The sequence below is a fragment of the Protopterus annectens genome, chromosome 11.part0, assembly GCF_019279795.1.
Source record: "Protopterus annectens isolate FY-2018-M chromosome 11.part0, PAN1.0, whole genome shotgun sequence".
In the NCBI taxonomy this organism is placed as follows: domain Eukaryota; kingdom Metazoa; phylum Chordata; order Ceratodontiformes; family Protopteridae; genus Protopterus; species Protopterus annectens.
The window spans coordinates 834,342,972-834,358,769 of NC_056745.1; the positions used below are offsets into that span (position 1 = coordinate 834,342,972).

Consider the following 15,798-nt stretch of genomic DNA (forward strand, 5'->3'; position numbering starts at 1 on the left):
AACATGAATTGGTCCAACAATATCCATATTTATGGAGACATGATAAAATGAAGTGTTTAGGAGTATGGATTTGAAATTACTCTGTGATGGCAGCTAAGGATATGTGAGAAGAAACTAAACATAAAATAATACAAAAATTGAGAAACTGGAAGATCTGATATTGTTAATCCTCATTCATTCCTTACGTGTGGATATCGGTTCTGACCTCGGAACCGAGCCGGCCATCTTCCAAGCTCGCGTCAGCTACGAACTCTCGAGCTAAAACTTTTACCCAGAATTCCCCTCTCCATGTTAACCCAGATTTCATTTGCTGCATCGCCAATCGGTCGTGTCAAGCTACTTCTCTTGAGCTAAGTACAATATTTTTTGTCATACTAATCTAACATCGCATTTAGCAACTATCCCTTCTTGAATCTTTTCAATCCCCTTCCTCCTCTTTACTGCGAGGTAATTTCCTTTTTACCATCATTGGTAAACCCCTTTCCTCCTTACCTTCGGGTATTTCTTGTACCATTGCTGGTATTTTTTCTGATTTTCCTTCTTTCCTAACATGGCAGATAAAAAAGGTAGTCCAGGATTTAAGAGATGTTCAGATTGTGGCCATAAATGACCTACTTCAGATGCACATTCCCTGTGTGTCTATTGTTTGGGTGTGCCTCATTTAACAGTTGACCTGCCCTGTAGAATTTGTAAGAATTTCTCTAGCAGGACGTTGACTGAGAGAAAAAATAAATTGTTATTGAAGGGGCTACTTAAATCTCCTTTTTCAGAGGCTATTTCTGGGTCAGAGGCTTCAACCCCTCCAAGATCCCATAAGAAAAAGAGTGATGAACGTACAAAGGCCAAGTCTCTTCCTTCGTCCCCTGCTGGGGACTCCCACCAACCGAGACTCAAGAAAGCTGACTTCTTCAGCTCCAGTGCTTTTGGTGCCTAGACCTTCGGCACCGAGGCCGTCGACGCCATCTGTGATTTCGACACTGACTAGCGTGTCCTTTACCATATCGGTACTAAGGGGCTCCTCGGTTCAGACTTCTCCACCGGCACCGACTATCCAGTCAATGCAGACTGTTACCACATCGGCTCCAACAATTTACCCGGCACCGACTACCCTCTCAGCACCGACAATTCAGTTATTGGCACAGTTTTTTTGGTTTAAGCCTCGGCGCCAACCTTATCGTCGGTGCAGACCATGACTTCGGCACTGATGATTTCCTCTGTGCAGACACCTGTAGTTCAGTCCTTTACAGCCCCGTTGTTTTCAGTGCAGACCGGTGAGGTGGGCACTGAGCTTGCCCCATCTTTGGATAGACCTGACTCTCCCTCAACCGTTTCCATGAAATCCACTAGAAGCCTCTCTGAACATGACGAGTTGCGTCTTGTGGATCATGTGCTTTTGGCCAAAGGTATCCCACCCCCCAGGACCTATCCTTCCTTGGGAGGTGATTACCCTTTGCCAAAGACCCCTACTTATTCTCCTCCTTCATTGCCTTTGAAGCCCCTTGATATAGCACAGTCTTCCCCCTCTACGGTTCCCTTTATGGACCTCACTAAGGAACCACAGTTGCCTTCATGGCAGGAGAGTTTTGCTATGACCCAGGATGTCAGCTGTGGCATACGTAATTTGGTGTTTCACAGCCATCCAGGGACTCTCGAGTCGGCAGGCTGAGCCACTTAGGGGAGGGGTGACCCCTATCCTGGACACTCACCCCTCTTCAGGTGGACGGGCCTTCCAACTAATGGAGAAGGCTTTGGCATCGGCTGGCGATACTGTGCTATCAGTCTACCCACCCTCCTCTGGACCACAATGTACACAAGTCACTCCTGGCGGATATCGGGCACAAGGGCCTCAGGATATACTCCCACAGGAAACCTCTTTTGCGTTGTATTCCCCAGCTTCTCCCTCTGAGGAAGTTCATCGAAAAAGCTCATGCAAGATGAAGCACATGGACTCCACAGAGGAGTCCCTTACTGAAGACACAGACTTTGATGATGGGGAAGGGTCCCTTCGCTCACCCTCTGAGGTATCCTTTGCTGATATTCTCGAAATTCTTACACAGAGAGGTGACTGGCAGCCCTCGAACCTGACCTCTGAAGAGTCTGTGTTCCTGCAGGCCTTTCGCGCCCGACCCCCTACCTCCTGGTTTACTCCACCTGCCGACGAACTGGTCCGGCTCATCGTGCAGCATGCGTGGAATGCTCCTGACACCATTGAGGCTATTCCCTGGAGGCCAGATAAAATTTTGTCCCCTCCTGCTACTGATTCTCATTGGTCCAAAGGTCTTCCTGTAGATGCTCTAGTGGTGGCGGCTGCAACTAAGAAGGACCTGGCGGAAGAAGAAAGCCAGACTGTCCATCCGCCCAACAAAGAGTCCCGGACTCTGGACAGAATAGGGAAGCATACTTTTGCATCAGCGACCTTTGCAATCAGGTCCCTGAATTATATGACACACCTTACCAGGCTTCAAAGGGATTTAATTTCTGAGCTCTCTGAAACTTTGGCTGGTACCATGTCTGATGAGGTCCATGACAAAGTGGCCTGTCAGCTGGCCACCATTGAATCAATATCTAACTCCTCCATGCGCCTGATATCAGCTAGATCGGCGAGTTCAGGCATTCTGAGACGACATGCCTGGATGCGCTTATGTAATTTCGCGAAACCCTTCAAGGCTTCCTTTCTCAATGCTCCCATCGAAGCCTCTTCATTGTTTGGACCCACAGTTAAAAGCACACTGGCCAGATGTGAACAGGACGGTAAGACCCTTTCTGCCGTGGGTGTCTGTTATTCTTCCCCTCATTGGGAGGCTTTTCCAGAAACCAGAAGAGTGGGAAGATATGGTACAAAAAGTCTCAGGGTCCTTTCTGTGACACACAGGCCGAGTTCTCCCCTAGAGGCAGAGGGGGAAACTCACAGGGAAGATGCCCTTTTTGGGGCAGAGGGGGTCCGCATAACCAGGATTCCAGGGACTGTTTTCCTGGCCAATCCTACCAGTGCTCCTGAAGAGCGGCCCAACTGCTTTTATCTGGAGCTGGTTGGGAGTCATTTCTCTTTGTACCCTTCTGCCTGGCTAACCATCACCACCGACTCTTGGGTACAAAGGATAATATTCCCATCGATCTTTGTCCTGCCCCCCCCCCCAACAAACTTACCCGACATTCCACCCAGTCAAAGGGAAGAAGCAGCATTAGAGATATCAAATTTGCTAAGAAAAAGAGTAATCCAAATAGTCCCTCCAGACCAGATAGGATCCGGATTCTACTCAAGATTATTTTTGGTGCCAAAGAAAACTGGGGACTGGAGACCAATTTTGGATCTCAGTGTATTGAACAAGTTTGTAAGAGTACAAAAATTCCAGATGGTCACAATACAGTCTATCCTCCCACTTTTGGAAAAAGACAATTGGATGTGATCGATAGATCTTCAAGATGCGTACTACCACATAAAAGTGGACAGGCCATCAAGAAGATTTCTGCGCTTCCGTGCGGGAGCCAGTCACTACCAGTTCAGAGTACTGCCCTGCAGATTCTCTGCAGCCCACAGAATGTTCACAAAGTGCATGGCAGTCATCACAGCTCACTTGTGACTACAAGGATTCCAGGTGTTTCCATACCTATACGACTGGCTTATCTCCACCCCCACCAGACACCTAATGGAAGAAGCCCTGGCATACTCTCTCCTCGCTGCAGAAAGCTTAGGCATAACCATAAACTGGCAAAAATCCAATCTCACCCCATCTCAGTCCACAGAATTCATAGGAGTCATCTTGGATACAAAGAATTGTAAAGCATCCATTCCAGAGCACAGAATTCCAAGGATAAAGCAACAACTGATCCCAATCCTTTCAAGGGAGAAATCCACAGCTCACTCTGTCCTACAGCTGTTGGGTTCCATGGCAGCCTCCATGACCATTGTCCCCCTGGCCAGGTTTCACATGAGGCTTTTACCCAATGGTATCCTTTTCAGTATCCTCTTTCAGCCAAGATTCGGGTAACTCACAGGTGCAAACAGGAGTTGAATTGGTGGATGACCCGCAACTTATCACAGTGGTCTCGCCCCTTCTCCCCCTAGAAGCCCAAAGCTACATTGACCACAGATGCCTCCCTGATGGGGTGGGGGTCTATGTCAGGGACAGACAGTCCAAGGTACTTGGTCCGAATTGGAGGCCCATCTACATATATATGTTCTAGAGCTGAGGGCGGTGCTTCTGGTGTTGCAAGCATTCCATCCCCTGCTGCCGTCTGGGACTATTGCGATACAGTCAGACAACATGGTGGTGGTCTGGTACATCAGCAAACAGGGCGGAACCAAATCTTACCCACTCTGTCAAGAGGCCATGAGGATATGGCAATGGGTGATGGCTACCAACCGTTTTCTTCTAGCAATGCACATTCCCGGGAGTTCAAATGTAATAGCAGACAGACTCAGCAGGTGCATTCTACAGCCTCGCTAGTGGTCCCTGAATCCCTTGATAGTGGCAGAGCTCTTCAACCGCTGGGGTCTTCCTTGCTGTGACCTCTTTGCATTCCCGACCAACTACAAATGCAGCAACTACTTCGCCCTGATTCACCCTCCGGGACAGTCACCCAGGGACGCTGTAGTCCACGATTAGCCCTCGGGTCTACTTTATGTATTTCCTTCCTCTCCCCCTCATTCCCCAGTTTCTGAAGAAAGCCTGCCGGTTGAAGAGCAAAGTGATCCTCATAGCACCTTATTGGCCTTGTCAGATTTGGTTCCCCTTCCTTTGTCCTCACCTGCTAGATCAACAGTGGATTCTCCATCCAACCCTGGGGTTGATCTCCCACCCACAGAATCTGATTCATCCCAACTTGAACAGCCTGAAGCTCACAGCTTGGCTCCTCCAATTCCCTTGATTGCCAGGCAGAATGATCTTTCTTTGCCAGTACGTGACATTCTTATTGCATCTCATAAGTCTTCCACCAGAATTACCTGTCTAAGCAAGTGGAAAAGATTTACCTTTTGGCTGAAAGAAAAGCAGGTAGATCCCTTTTCAGCACCAGTGTCGATAGTACTAGAGTATCTAGCAGACCTGTTTCAATCTGGTCTATCGGCCTCTACCATTAGAGTTCATTTGGCTGCAATATCTAATTTCCATGAGGGTGTCCAAGACTCCTCTCTTATGTCACACAAATTATGCAAGACCTTCATAAAAGGTGTGAATCATCTAAAACCCCCTTTTAGAGAACCTATTCAACCATGGGACCTATCAGTGCCACCTTTCGAACCAGCTTCTTCTTGCAACCTTAAATACTTTTCATGGAAAACCTTGTTTTTGGTTGCCATTACTTCTGTCAGATGTATCTCTGAGCTTCATGCATCAAGAGTCCATACTTGATTTTTCATAGAGATAGAGTGTCATTGAGAACTAATCCTTCCTTTCCACCCAAAGTGATCTCTGAAATATCCATTAATCAAACCATTGAATTGCCAGTTTTCTTCCCCGACTATTCAAACAAAGGAGAGCATTGCCTACATATTCTAGATATTCACAGGCAAATTCACTTCTACTTGAACAGGATTAAGGCCTCTCGTAAATCAGACCAGTTATTTTTGGCCTATTCTGGACTTAGTTTAGGATGTGCTGTTGCTAAGGTCACATTGGCTAGATGGTTGAAAGACTGTGTGACCTTCATTTATACAGAATGTAATATTCCATTACCTACTACCATAAAGGCTCATTCTACAAGGTCGGTGGCAACTTTTGCTGCCTTCCATGCCAGAGCTTCTTTACATGACATCTGTGCAGCTGCAACTTGGGCTACGCCTCATACCTTCATCAATCATTACAAATTGGATTTGGTCTCCAGGGGAAGAGCATCTTTTGGTTCTGTGGTGCTCAGGAATGTCCTTCCATGAGAGCCTCCCAGGAAAAGAGGTAGCTGGGGACTCTGTCCCACACGTAAGGAATGAGTGAGGATTAACAATATCAGATAAAGAAGTTATGTCTTACCATAACGTTCCATCTGTATTGTTGATCCTCGTTCAGTCATCACGACCCTCCCTCCTTCCCCCTCCTGTGGCTTCTAGTGGATCTCACCATCCGGTTCTTTTAGGTCATTTGAACAGAGGTAGCTTCTACCTTCTTTCGACTTGCAAACTCAATCTGAGGTAACAGGGAGAGGGGAATTCTGGGGTAAGAGTTTTAGCTCGAGAGTTTGTAACTGACGTGAGCTTAGAAGATGGCCGGCTCAGTTCCGAAGTCGGAACCAGTACCCACACGTAATGACTGAACGAGGATCGACAATACAGATGGAACGTTATGGTAAGACATAACTTCTTTTTTTGTTATATGGCTATGGATACTTAGATACAAGCCATTAAAATGTTTTTAGTCCCTTTAGTTTTATACACAGGTCAGGCATACTTTTATCATCCGGAGATGTTGTGGATAGCAGTTAAAAAGAGTTGAAGGATTTCGTCTGGGAAGGGAAGACAGCAAGCTACCAGTAGAACAAGGTGGACTAGGATTAACTAATTTGAGGGGCTATTTTAGAGCAGCATTAAGGCTCTTATACATAGCGCAAGCAGAAAACTATTATTCAGAGTGGAAAGGAATGATGCTGACACAGTGAGGAATATCAATAAATAAGAAGAGATTAGGATTTTGGATGCAGACTCCTAAGGAGAACAACAAAATCCTACAGAGTATTATATTCATAAAATAGCAGGGGTATTCTAAGAACCATACCATTGGAGAAAAGAGATTTTGCCGATAGGGTTGACTGTGGTCAGGGATACAGATAATAGGCAAGAGGGGGCTGGAATTTATTGGAGAAAACTGGCAAAGGAACCAAGGTATTGGGAGCAAATGACTAGAAAGGGAAAGGTAATAGAATGGGAAGAGGCCAAGAATTTATTTGAACTGTAGGTTAGAGATTGTATCCCTGTCAAGGATTGATATCAGAGTATAGGCAAAGAGAAAGAAATAGGGGGCTCCTAAATGAAAGACCAGCACTGGTAGAGGTTTTAATAGACTATAGAACAGAAGCTGCCATTAAAAAAGGAATAATTAATAAAGCACATAAAATATTGCATGATAATTATAAGAATTAATCAGAGGAGCTTAGAAAGGATTGGGAAGAGAGACTGGATAAGCAATTCACAAAGAGACAAAGGGGGGGATACATGTATATCTCCCAAATATGCAAGAAAGTCTAGAACATTTAGGATTTTTGCCTGGAAGTGTTTATGCAGGTATTTTTATACCCCAAGTAAACTCCAAAGAAGTTTTCCTCTGGTGGATAGCAAATGTTGGAGGTGTGACTGGCAAGAAAGAGGTAGCTGGGAACATATTTTATTTGAAGTGTGATGAGCTGGCTGACTTTTAGGTTTCCCTGCAGACCACTCTGTCAGAGATGCTGGGCGAGCAGATAGGACTGACTGGGGAGATGATTTTTTTCGAGTTATGTTACAGAATTGGATTTGCCTAGACATAGTAAAGCCTTACTGAGTCTAATTATGGTGGGTGCCAAAAAAGCAATTACTAGAAAATGGAAGTCAAAGTCTAAACGAACTTTACTAGAAGTAGTGAATATAGTGACAGAGGTAAAACAACCGGAACTGGGATCTTTAAAAATGGGAAGGAGCAAACTACATAGAAAAAAATGGGAATTGTGGGAACAATATATTCAGAGCAGGAACGAGGTTTAAGAGGCAGGATATGAATGAGCTATATAATACTTAACTGACAATGACTGGATGGTTTATAAGTGATGTATAATGTTTACAACTACAGTTGTTTCAATGGTGTATGTGATGTAAACTGTTTGCAACTTAAAGTAATATCATTTTGTATGTTTTTCATTTATATAAATACAAGATTGCATTTGTCATATGTGTAAATTTAATAAGGAAGTTTGAAAAAATGTTTTCAGTTACTTTACTCCACTTTTAATCTGACAGAAAAAAGGAGTGCTCGTTTAAAAGTACATTACAGTACCATGAAAATCCATTAAAACGCAGCACTCCTAGCTTTAAAATAACTTTCCTAAAGAGGAAAGTGATAAAAATAAAACAGCAACACTAATGAGAGAATGGAAGGTTTGTTCCCTATACAGAACTTATCTGCCCAGCAAAGGAACAGCACAACCTAACAATTGATCCTCAAAAGCCTCAGAGGAGCACACTCTTCAGCTACAGTAAAGCTGTGTAGGGTTTCACGTCACACTTGTCCTTTAGGCAGCTCAGCTCAAGCTGCCTGACAGTTTAGGTGTATGGAAGGTGCCCTGAAACTTTGGAAGCTGGACACCTGTTAAGGCTACTGCAGTAGTGATCAATATGAAGAACATCATAGTAAGCACTTTTGATTCAGAGACGGTCCTACCACTGTGATCTATCACAAAGATGTGCAGCATCATGATAGGTTGTCTCTGTGGCAGTGCTAAATGCATTTAAGGGGATTAGCCTACACTGATTAGCCATGTGCTTTCCCCGGAATAACCTGTGGTACTACTTGGACTCACCTAAATAGTTATTAAAGCAATGAGTCTAGCATCACAATGCGCATTACGAACACTAAGAAGAGTGAAATTCTAATGTCTGGCATTATTGGCTGACTAAGGATCTGAGATTTATGAGGGCAGTGACAAAAACATAAGGATAGACATTACGGTGTGTGTGTGTGTGTGTGTGTGTGTGTGTGTGTGTGTGTGTGTGTGTGTGTGTGTGTTTCTATGTGAGAGAGAGTGATTGAGGAGGGGATGTGTGTACCAATGCAATGCATGGACTGTCAGTATTAAATACCACAGGAAAGTGCTGATTTACATTTCCAGTAGTTAAAGGGTGATCCAGAGACATGCAAATTAGCTGATAATAAGGTCTTTCCTTATTGTGGGTGGTGCAGTGGTGAGCAGTTATCATTGTTGCTTAACAGCAAGAGGTTCTCTGGTTCGATTCTCGGCTGGGGTGCCTTCTGCATGGAGTCTGCATGTCCTCCCTGCATTCATGGGGATTTCCTCCAGGTACTCGGTTTCCTCCAACATTCCAAAGACATGCATCTGGAGTGTTTCTCCCTGGGCCTGCCATGAAAATAGGCTCTATCCTAGTCAGACTTTCCCAGTCAACAAATGTTAAAGGAGAACTGCACCCACAGACTCAAAAACATGTTTATTTCGTCATGGTTTGGTGTTTCCTACATTTTAACACCACTCTGGGACTATCTATAGGTTTCTAAATATTTTTGTACATAATTTCTGAGTCTGACCACATGAGGTCTGGCATCTTGAAGTAATTCTGATTGTGTAGTCTGCCTCTAGGTATCCCATAAAGCAGTGCTTGTCTGTAAAAAAATACATCACACAGGCCTCTTTCTTCCTAAAGCTTCTGTCACTGCATTGATTTTACATGCATACACTACGGTCTTTCAGTCAGTTAGTTTCATGTAATATTTCATGTCATTCAATGACTACTTAAAACACAAACAGTGCAAATGCTACAAAACAGACTCTCAAAGTGCTTTTTACTGCTGCTTCTTTTTAGAATAGCTAAACTGCAGTCTTTTGTGAAGCCTGAATTGTATTACTTTGCCTCATCTCCCATCCCCCTTCACACCTAACTTCCCTAGTTGTCAAAGTGCTAGGGGTAATTTGAGAAGTTACCTGCTGTGATTGACAGCTCACAGCAGGAGACTTGGCTCATGTACTGTTTCCTTGTTCTAGCCTTTACTTTCTGTATGGGTAGGGGAAGGACCAGGGAGCTGTGACATCACAGCATGGGTAGGTTTTTAGTATGGTAGTGGCAATGTCAGTTTGGGGAGGGAAATGGCCAGAAAACTACCTGTATTCAGTGGCCTTGATGACATCAGTGAATTGGAGACTGCGTTTGGCCGGGTCAAAAGTTTTTTTGAAAGTGAAACCACCACAGTACAATAAGGTAGTGTTCTAGTGGGGAGAAACAGTCAATTTAAAATATTTTAAATGCTGTATTGTTGTTTATTCATAGCAAGGACAGTAAACAGGGAGAAATAAGGTAGAGAAGTTGAGCATTTAATAATAGAATCCCATTGTTGGCCTTTAAATAAATGTTAAATAAATAAATATTGTTACTAACATGTCTCTGTTAGTTGTCAGTCAATCTGTCTGTCCGTATTGCGTAAATAGTTCCTTTTTCTCACAGATCTTACCACTGGCACTTGGGTTCTTTCTGAATCCCCATGATGATTTCCTGTGTGACAAGTGATCTTTATTTTAGGACTGTTGATATTCCATATCTCATGAAAGCTTCTTTAGCTTTTGAGAACCTGATATTGTATTAGTATGTTTCATGCACTACTTTACTGAAATGACAGTTGCTGTAAAAGCTGTCAAGAAAAAAATGTAGATTGAGTAAAACGTGTTGTCATTTTGATACTTAGTAAAATGGGCACAAGTTAATACTAGGAAATTCAGCCAGATAATCAGTGTTAAAAATGAATATCTTCATACAGTTTCCATGAAGCTCTTTTAAGCACCCATATATGTACTCATACACCAAAGCTGGTCTTTGACAGAGATTTCAGCAACTGACAAATGTAAGTCATGTAAATGTAGTATCTAGAACGTGTGAACATGGAGCTGATGTGATCACATTTAATATGATGATTTACACTCCACTACAGAAGGTTATGGCTTTGAGCTACAAATGAGCTTTACTCTATAGTGTTGAGTTTGACTCCATCTCATAGTTCATAGTTCAAAGGTGATTATGAGGTTAATGACCCTAGATGGTCTTTCTAAGTCTAGCCATGCTTCTCAAAGGAGAAAATCAAACTCAAAATGTGTTCTTAGTACTTATTACATTTAGCTTATTAGCCAATACTGTCATTGCAGAGATGCCTTAACCATTATGGCATCTCTGTCCGTTTGTATACTGTTTGTCCTTAAACAAGTCACGTAACCAAACCAGTGCTGCTGGGTCACCCTTTAAAATGGGTACGTGTGTCCAGTGTATCTTATCTAATTATTAAATAGGCAAACTGCACTGATGTTAATGTACCTCAATGAATTGCATGGAATAAGGATGTTTATTTACAGTTATATGTTTGGATGTGAGGATGTTAGTTTTTCTTTAAGAGAAGAATGTTGTGTAAGATAATACTGTTTGTCATTATCCATCATGTACAGGTATCATCCTAACACAGCTCTGTACGTGCATACAACCAGTTATTGCCAGGAACTAATTATCAAGATGCCAAATTGCTGACTTAATTATTTATTTTATTTATAGTTTAATGAACAGGTTTACCTTATTACACAAGGAGTGTTTTCAGAGGCAACCTTTGAGAAAGCTCCCAGCATACTTACAATCTAAATCAGTGGTGCACAATGTCCAACCCCTGGGGCCAAATCCGGCCCTTGATGTAACACCATCCAACACCCAGAGAGTAACCAAAATTTTTTTAAAAAAGTGAAAAAATGCTATGCCTTACTCCAGTCGAGCAAATTTTCCAGCACGTGTTTATTTACCTAATTGACTGTAGTTGCACACACCTCTAATTTTAGCTGCGGAAGTAACTATTCTTTGTTGTTTATAACTTGTAGTCTGTAAACAGTAGTAACTTTCTGCAAGACTTTGTAATAAGTCATGCCTGCAAGCCAGAATAAAGTTAAACTCAAAGTTGATGTAGAAAACAGGCAATTTCATGACTGCTGTATTAAGTAAAAATGTCAGTCACCTGTACCTGTTTTTAACTTGTAACGACTTACTATGTTTGGAGTTGGCCCGCAGATGCATTAAGCATTCATGTAGTGCCACTCCCCACAAAAAGGCTGTGCACCACTGATCTAAATGTTGTGCATCAAAAGTTACAGAAATAATTACAATGAATATATTGGCTAATAAGCTAAATGTAGTAAGAACACATCTTGCACTAGATATCACACAGGCCGTGACTTATCACTATGCTTTAAACTAATATACAGCTTTAGGCAAGACAAAAAGTCAGCTATAACTGGCTTGTACAGTGTATAGGCTCATAGTTTGTACTAGGCTATTTGAATTTGTCGGCCATTTTAAGTTTAGACAAATTTCTCCTCCTAAAGGTAAGACTTCTAGCTTGTGTCTGTGAGGTAAACACCATATCCATTATGCCAACTCCCAGCCCCATGGGAGGTTAATACATGTACCATGAAAAACTGGCACTGTATGCCCCGTGTATGCACTCCCTCTGTAGAGAAAAAGCACATGTAATGCGTGACTGGAAAATGTAAGTGTTTCTGGTTGTCTGGGAGAATTGCATCTTCCAATCAGTCCTAACTCACTTGACATTACTGTGTGCTGCTTTTACAGATTTAGATCATGTGATACATACCTTAACACATTAATGCCTACTTTGCACTGAGGCATTTCCCAGCAATATTCTGCAAGCACCTCAGTGAAAAAGTAGCAACACTGTAGTGAGCAGAATGTAACACAAGCAGCTCCTTCAAAGCAGTAATTCAGCGCTGTTAAGCAGTTATGTTAATGAACGTGCTGCATTCCTTAGATATCTTAAGCAGTTGTGTTAATGAATGTGTTGCATTCCTTAGACATCTTAAGCAATTATGTTAATGAATGTGTTGCATTCTTTAGACATCTTAAGCAGCTATGCTAATGAATGTATGTGTTGCATTCCTTAGACATATTAAGCAGTTGTGTTAATAAATGTGTTGCATTCCATAGAACTCTTAAGCAATCATATGACTAAATGTGTTGGCACAACTTACAGCAGAAATGCTTTTTGAAAAGCTGAAATGCAGATTCAGATCAGTGTGCTGTTTTAAATGGTATTAACACATTTCATGATGCAGATTCAGATCAGTGTGCTGTTTTACATACATTTTAAATAGTATTATACAACGACTCCCCCCCCCCATTAATATTCCAAACCGTGCACGCTGATTGGTCAGTATTCACGTTGTAAATCAGAGTTATACTAATGGAAAAAGGTCCAGTCGCCCGGACTTTTTCCATTAGTATAACTCTTTTTTTACAGCAATGGAGAAAGCAAGATCTCCGTTGCTTTTTATACACTGTCTCGCTATGTTAAACAAGTTTAACATAGCGAGACAGCTTTAAAAAAAGTAACGGAGATCTTCCTATGTCCGTTGTTTTTTTTAAAGGTGTCTCACTATGTTAAATCGGTTTAACATAGAGAGACAGCTTTAAAAAAAGCAACGGAGATTCTCTGTTGCTTTTTTTAAAGCTGTCTCACTATGTTAAACTTCTTTAACATAGCGAGACACTTTGTAAAAAGCAATGGAGATCTTGCTTTCTCCGTTGCTTTTTTTTAAAGCTGTCTCGCTATGTTAAATGGGTTTAACATAGCGAGACAGATTAAAGCTGTCTCGCTATGTTAAAGGAATTTAACATAGCGAGACACTTTGTAAAAAGCAACAGAGATCTTGCTTTCTCTGTTGCTTCCGCCCACAGCTCTGATGTACTGCGTGCGCATACGCATGCGCAGTACATCAGAACTGCCGCAGAATACCAGACAGCTGCAGAAGGGCAGCAAGGAGGCATTATACAATGCCATTATTTAAGAAAAGTAATTATTTTTTTCTTAAATAATGTCATTGTATAATAGCAATGACCCACACCTGGGTGTGGGTAATGCTGGATTTACCCACGGTTGTCTTTGTTTGGCCGCTCGGGTTTCGCCCTCGTGACCAAACCACACCAACCGTGGGTAAATCCAGCATTATCCTCACCCAGGCGTGGGTTATTGCTGTATTAACACATTCCATGATGCAGATTCAGGTCTGTGTGCTGTTTTACGTACATTTTAAATGGTATTAACACATTTTATGATGAAGATTCAGATCAGTGTGCTGTTTTACATACGTTTTAAATGGTATTAACATATTTCATGCAAACTTGCTTGCAGCAGTTTAGTGCTGCTTAGATGTAATGCCATTGGTGTGAACACTGATACCCCCTTCATTCCTGACAATGATGGTAATAATGAGTTAAGAGCTTCCTTTAGGCCAGACCAGAAAAAGCAATAGTAATGTTTCACTTTTAAAAGGTTAAAAATGATAACAGTCTTGTTGACTCTCGAGGACCTATATAAAGAAGATTTGAGGGAGCAATACCTGTACTCATTCAGGAAGACTTAGGACACTAGACCTATCCTATGAGAAGATAAGGTTATGGTCAGTAAGGCCTCTCAAAATGAATATTAGTTCTATGCTTTGGCTGAAGCTTGTGGAACATGCTGTAAGTTTGAGGTGAGCTCAATGCACCTACAATGAATGACCATAAGTGCAAAACCGCAGGCCATGCAGGAGATGGAACGTAACTGGAATGAGTTGTGCACCATTGAATATATGGGACTCTTTAACCCAGTTCATTTCATGCAATGTAACTGAAATGAGTTGTGGTGCCTCTGAAGACACAAGAATCTTTAACACGGTTTAAGACATTTGTACCTTGGCTGACAGGCTTTGCTGTCAACTTCCTAGTACAAATAATCTGGACAAATTCAAACATATTGGGAGACAAAGCCCCGAAAATAGGGATGAATTTTAAATATTACTCTTATAAACGTGTAAAGTTGCTAGAATAAAAGGTCTTGTGTTACCATACATTTTCTGAAGGATATGATGTCTGAAACACAAACTTAGTGAATTCATTCCTCACTGATTTGCCACAAAAATCCAGAAAAACACAAATTTTATGAGGAACAAACCAAACATATGAGGCAAAAATCTGGACAGTTGAGAGGTATGCTGATAGGTGACAGAAACCATGACACCTCATAGTTAAACATTTCAACCTTTTTCAGCTTCTCACCTCTACATGTACGTATACCTCTTTACATGACAGCAGAAGTAGATCTGTCAGGGAAAATGATTAAGAGTTGAGTAGATAACATAACCATACAGTTCCACAAAACCATGATGTACATGCATTTAAACAAAGGCTGTTATGTTTTTGCCGCTCTTTCTCATCATTAAGCCTTTGTTTATGACAACCACACATGTTCACACTGAGAAGTGTGAGCCTTATTTATACAGTCATAGCAGTGACTACATAGTAAGCACCAAAGGTACATTGTTGAATTTTATCGTATGCATTGTTGATTGACAAAATGCAGTATAGAGTTAATTTAATTACTGATGTTTTTCATTTTCTCCTATAAAGCCACATTTTTCTTTTTCTTATTTTCAGGCACATGCTCTCTAAATATGGTGGTATCAGAAGCCTTTGTCCGTTTCTTTGTTGAAATTGTTGGTCATTACTCTTTGTTTATTGTTCCTAATGAAAAGGAAGAAAGAATTTTCCAGCGGGAGGCATTTCGTAAGTCTGTTTCTTCCAGGAGCCTACGACGTTTTCTTGAAGTCTTTATGGAGACACAGATGTTTGGAGGATTTATCCAGGATCGAGAATTTAGGAAACAAGGGGTGAAAAGTAAGCATGATATTTTAGTCATTCCTGAATGACTCTGGGTCTGATTCATTGTTTACATAGAATGTTCTCGATTTGTAATGCATAAGAGTTATTATTAGCTATCCTGCTGGTTTTAGCCATGTTATTAGCCATTGAAATATTGCCCTTTGAAAAAGTAAAACTGAGGCTGAATGTAGAAAAAACATTTTAGTTGCTGGGCAAAACCAAGGGTTTGCTATTTGATTTGAAACTAGTGGAGTACTTGCAGCATGTTACACTGTTAAATGACAGTTTCTCATGTGTAGCATCTGCTACTTGGGAGTTGCATTGCAGCTCGATGCAGAAGACGTGGTTATTATTAATTATGACTATTGATTCTGATGAACCATCTTATCTACAAAAGGTAAATGTATAATTGTTGACTGATATTACAGTCC

General features: G+C 41.7%; 1 protein-coding gene across 6 annotated transcripts in view; it reads left to right on the top strand.

Annotated features, from left to right (window-relative positions):
* The window catches only part of DENND2A (DENN domain containing 2A), a 2,268,767-nt gene that overhangs the window by 2,088,766 nt on the left and 164,203 nt on the right, over positions 1-15,798 (top strand). For all 6 annotated transcript variants that reach the window (XM_044088248.1, XM_044088247.1, XM_044088242.1 and 3 more), the window contains one exon: positions 15,143-15,382. In XM_044088248.1, the coding sequence (XP_043944183.1) occupies positions 15,143-15,382 (240 nt within the window). The remainder of the gene's footprint in view (positions 1-15,142; positions 15,383-15,798) is intronic.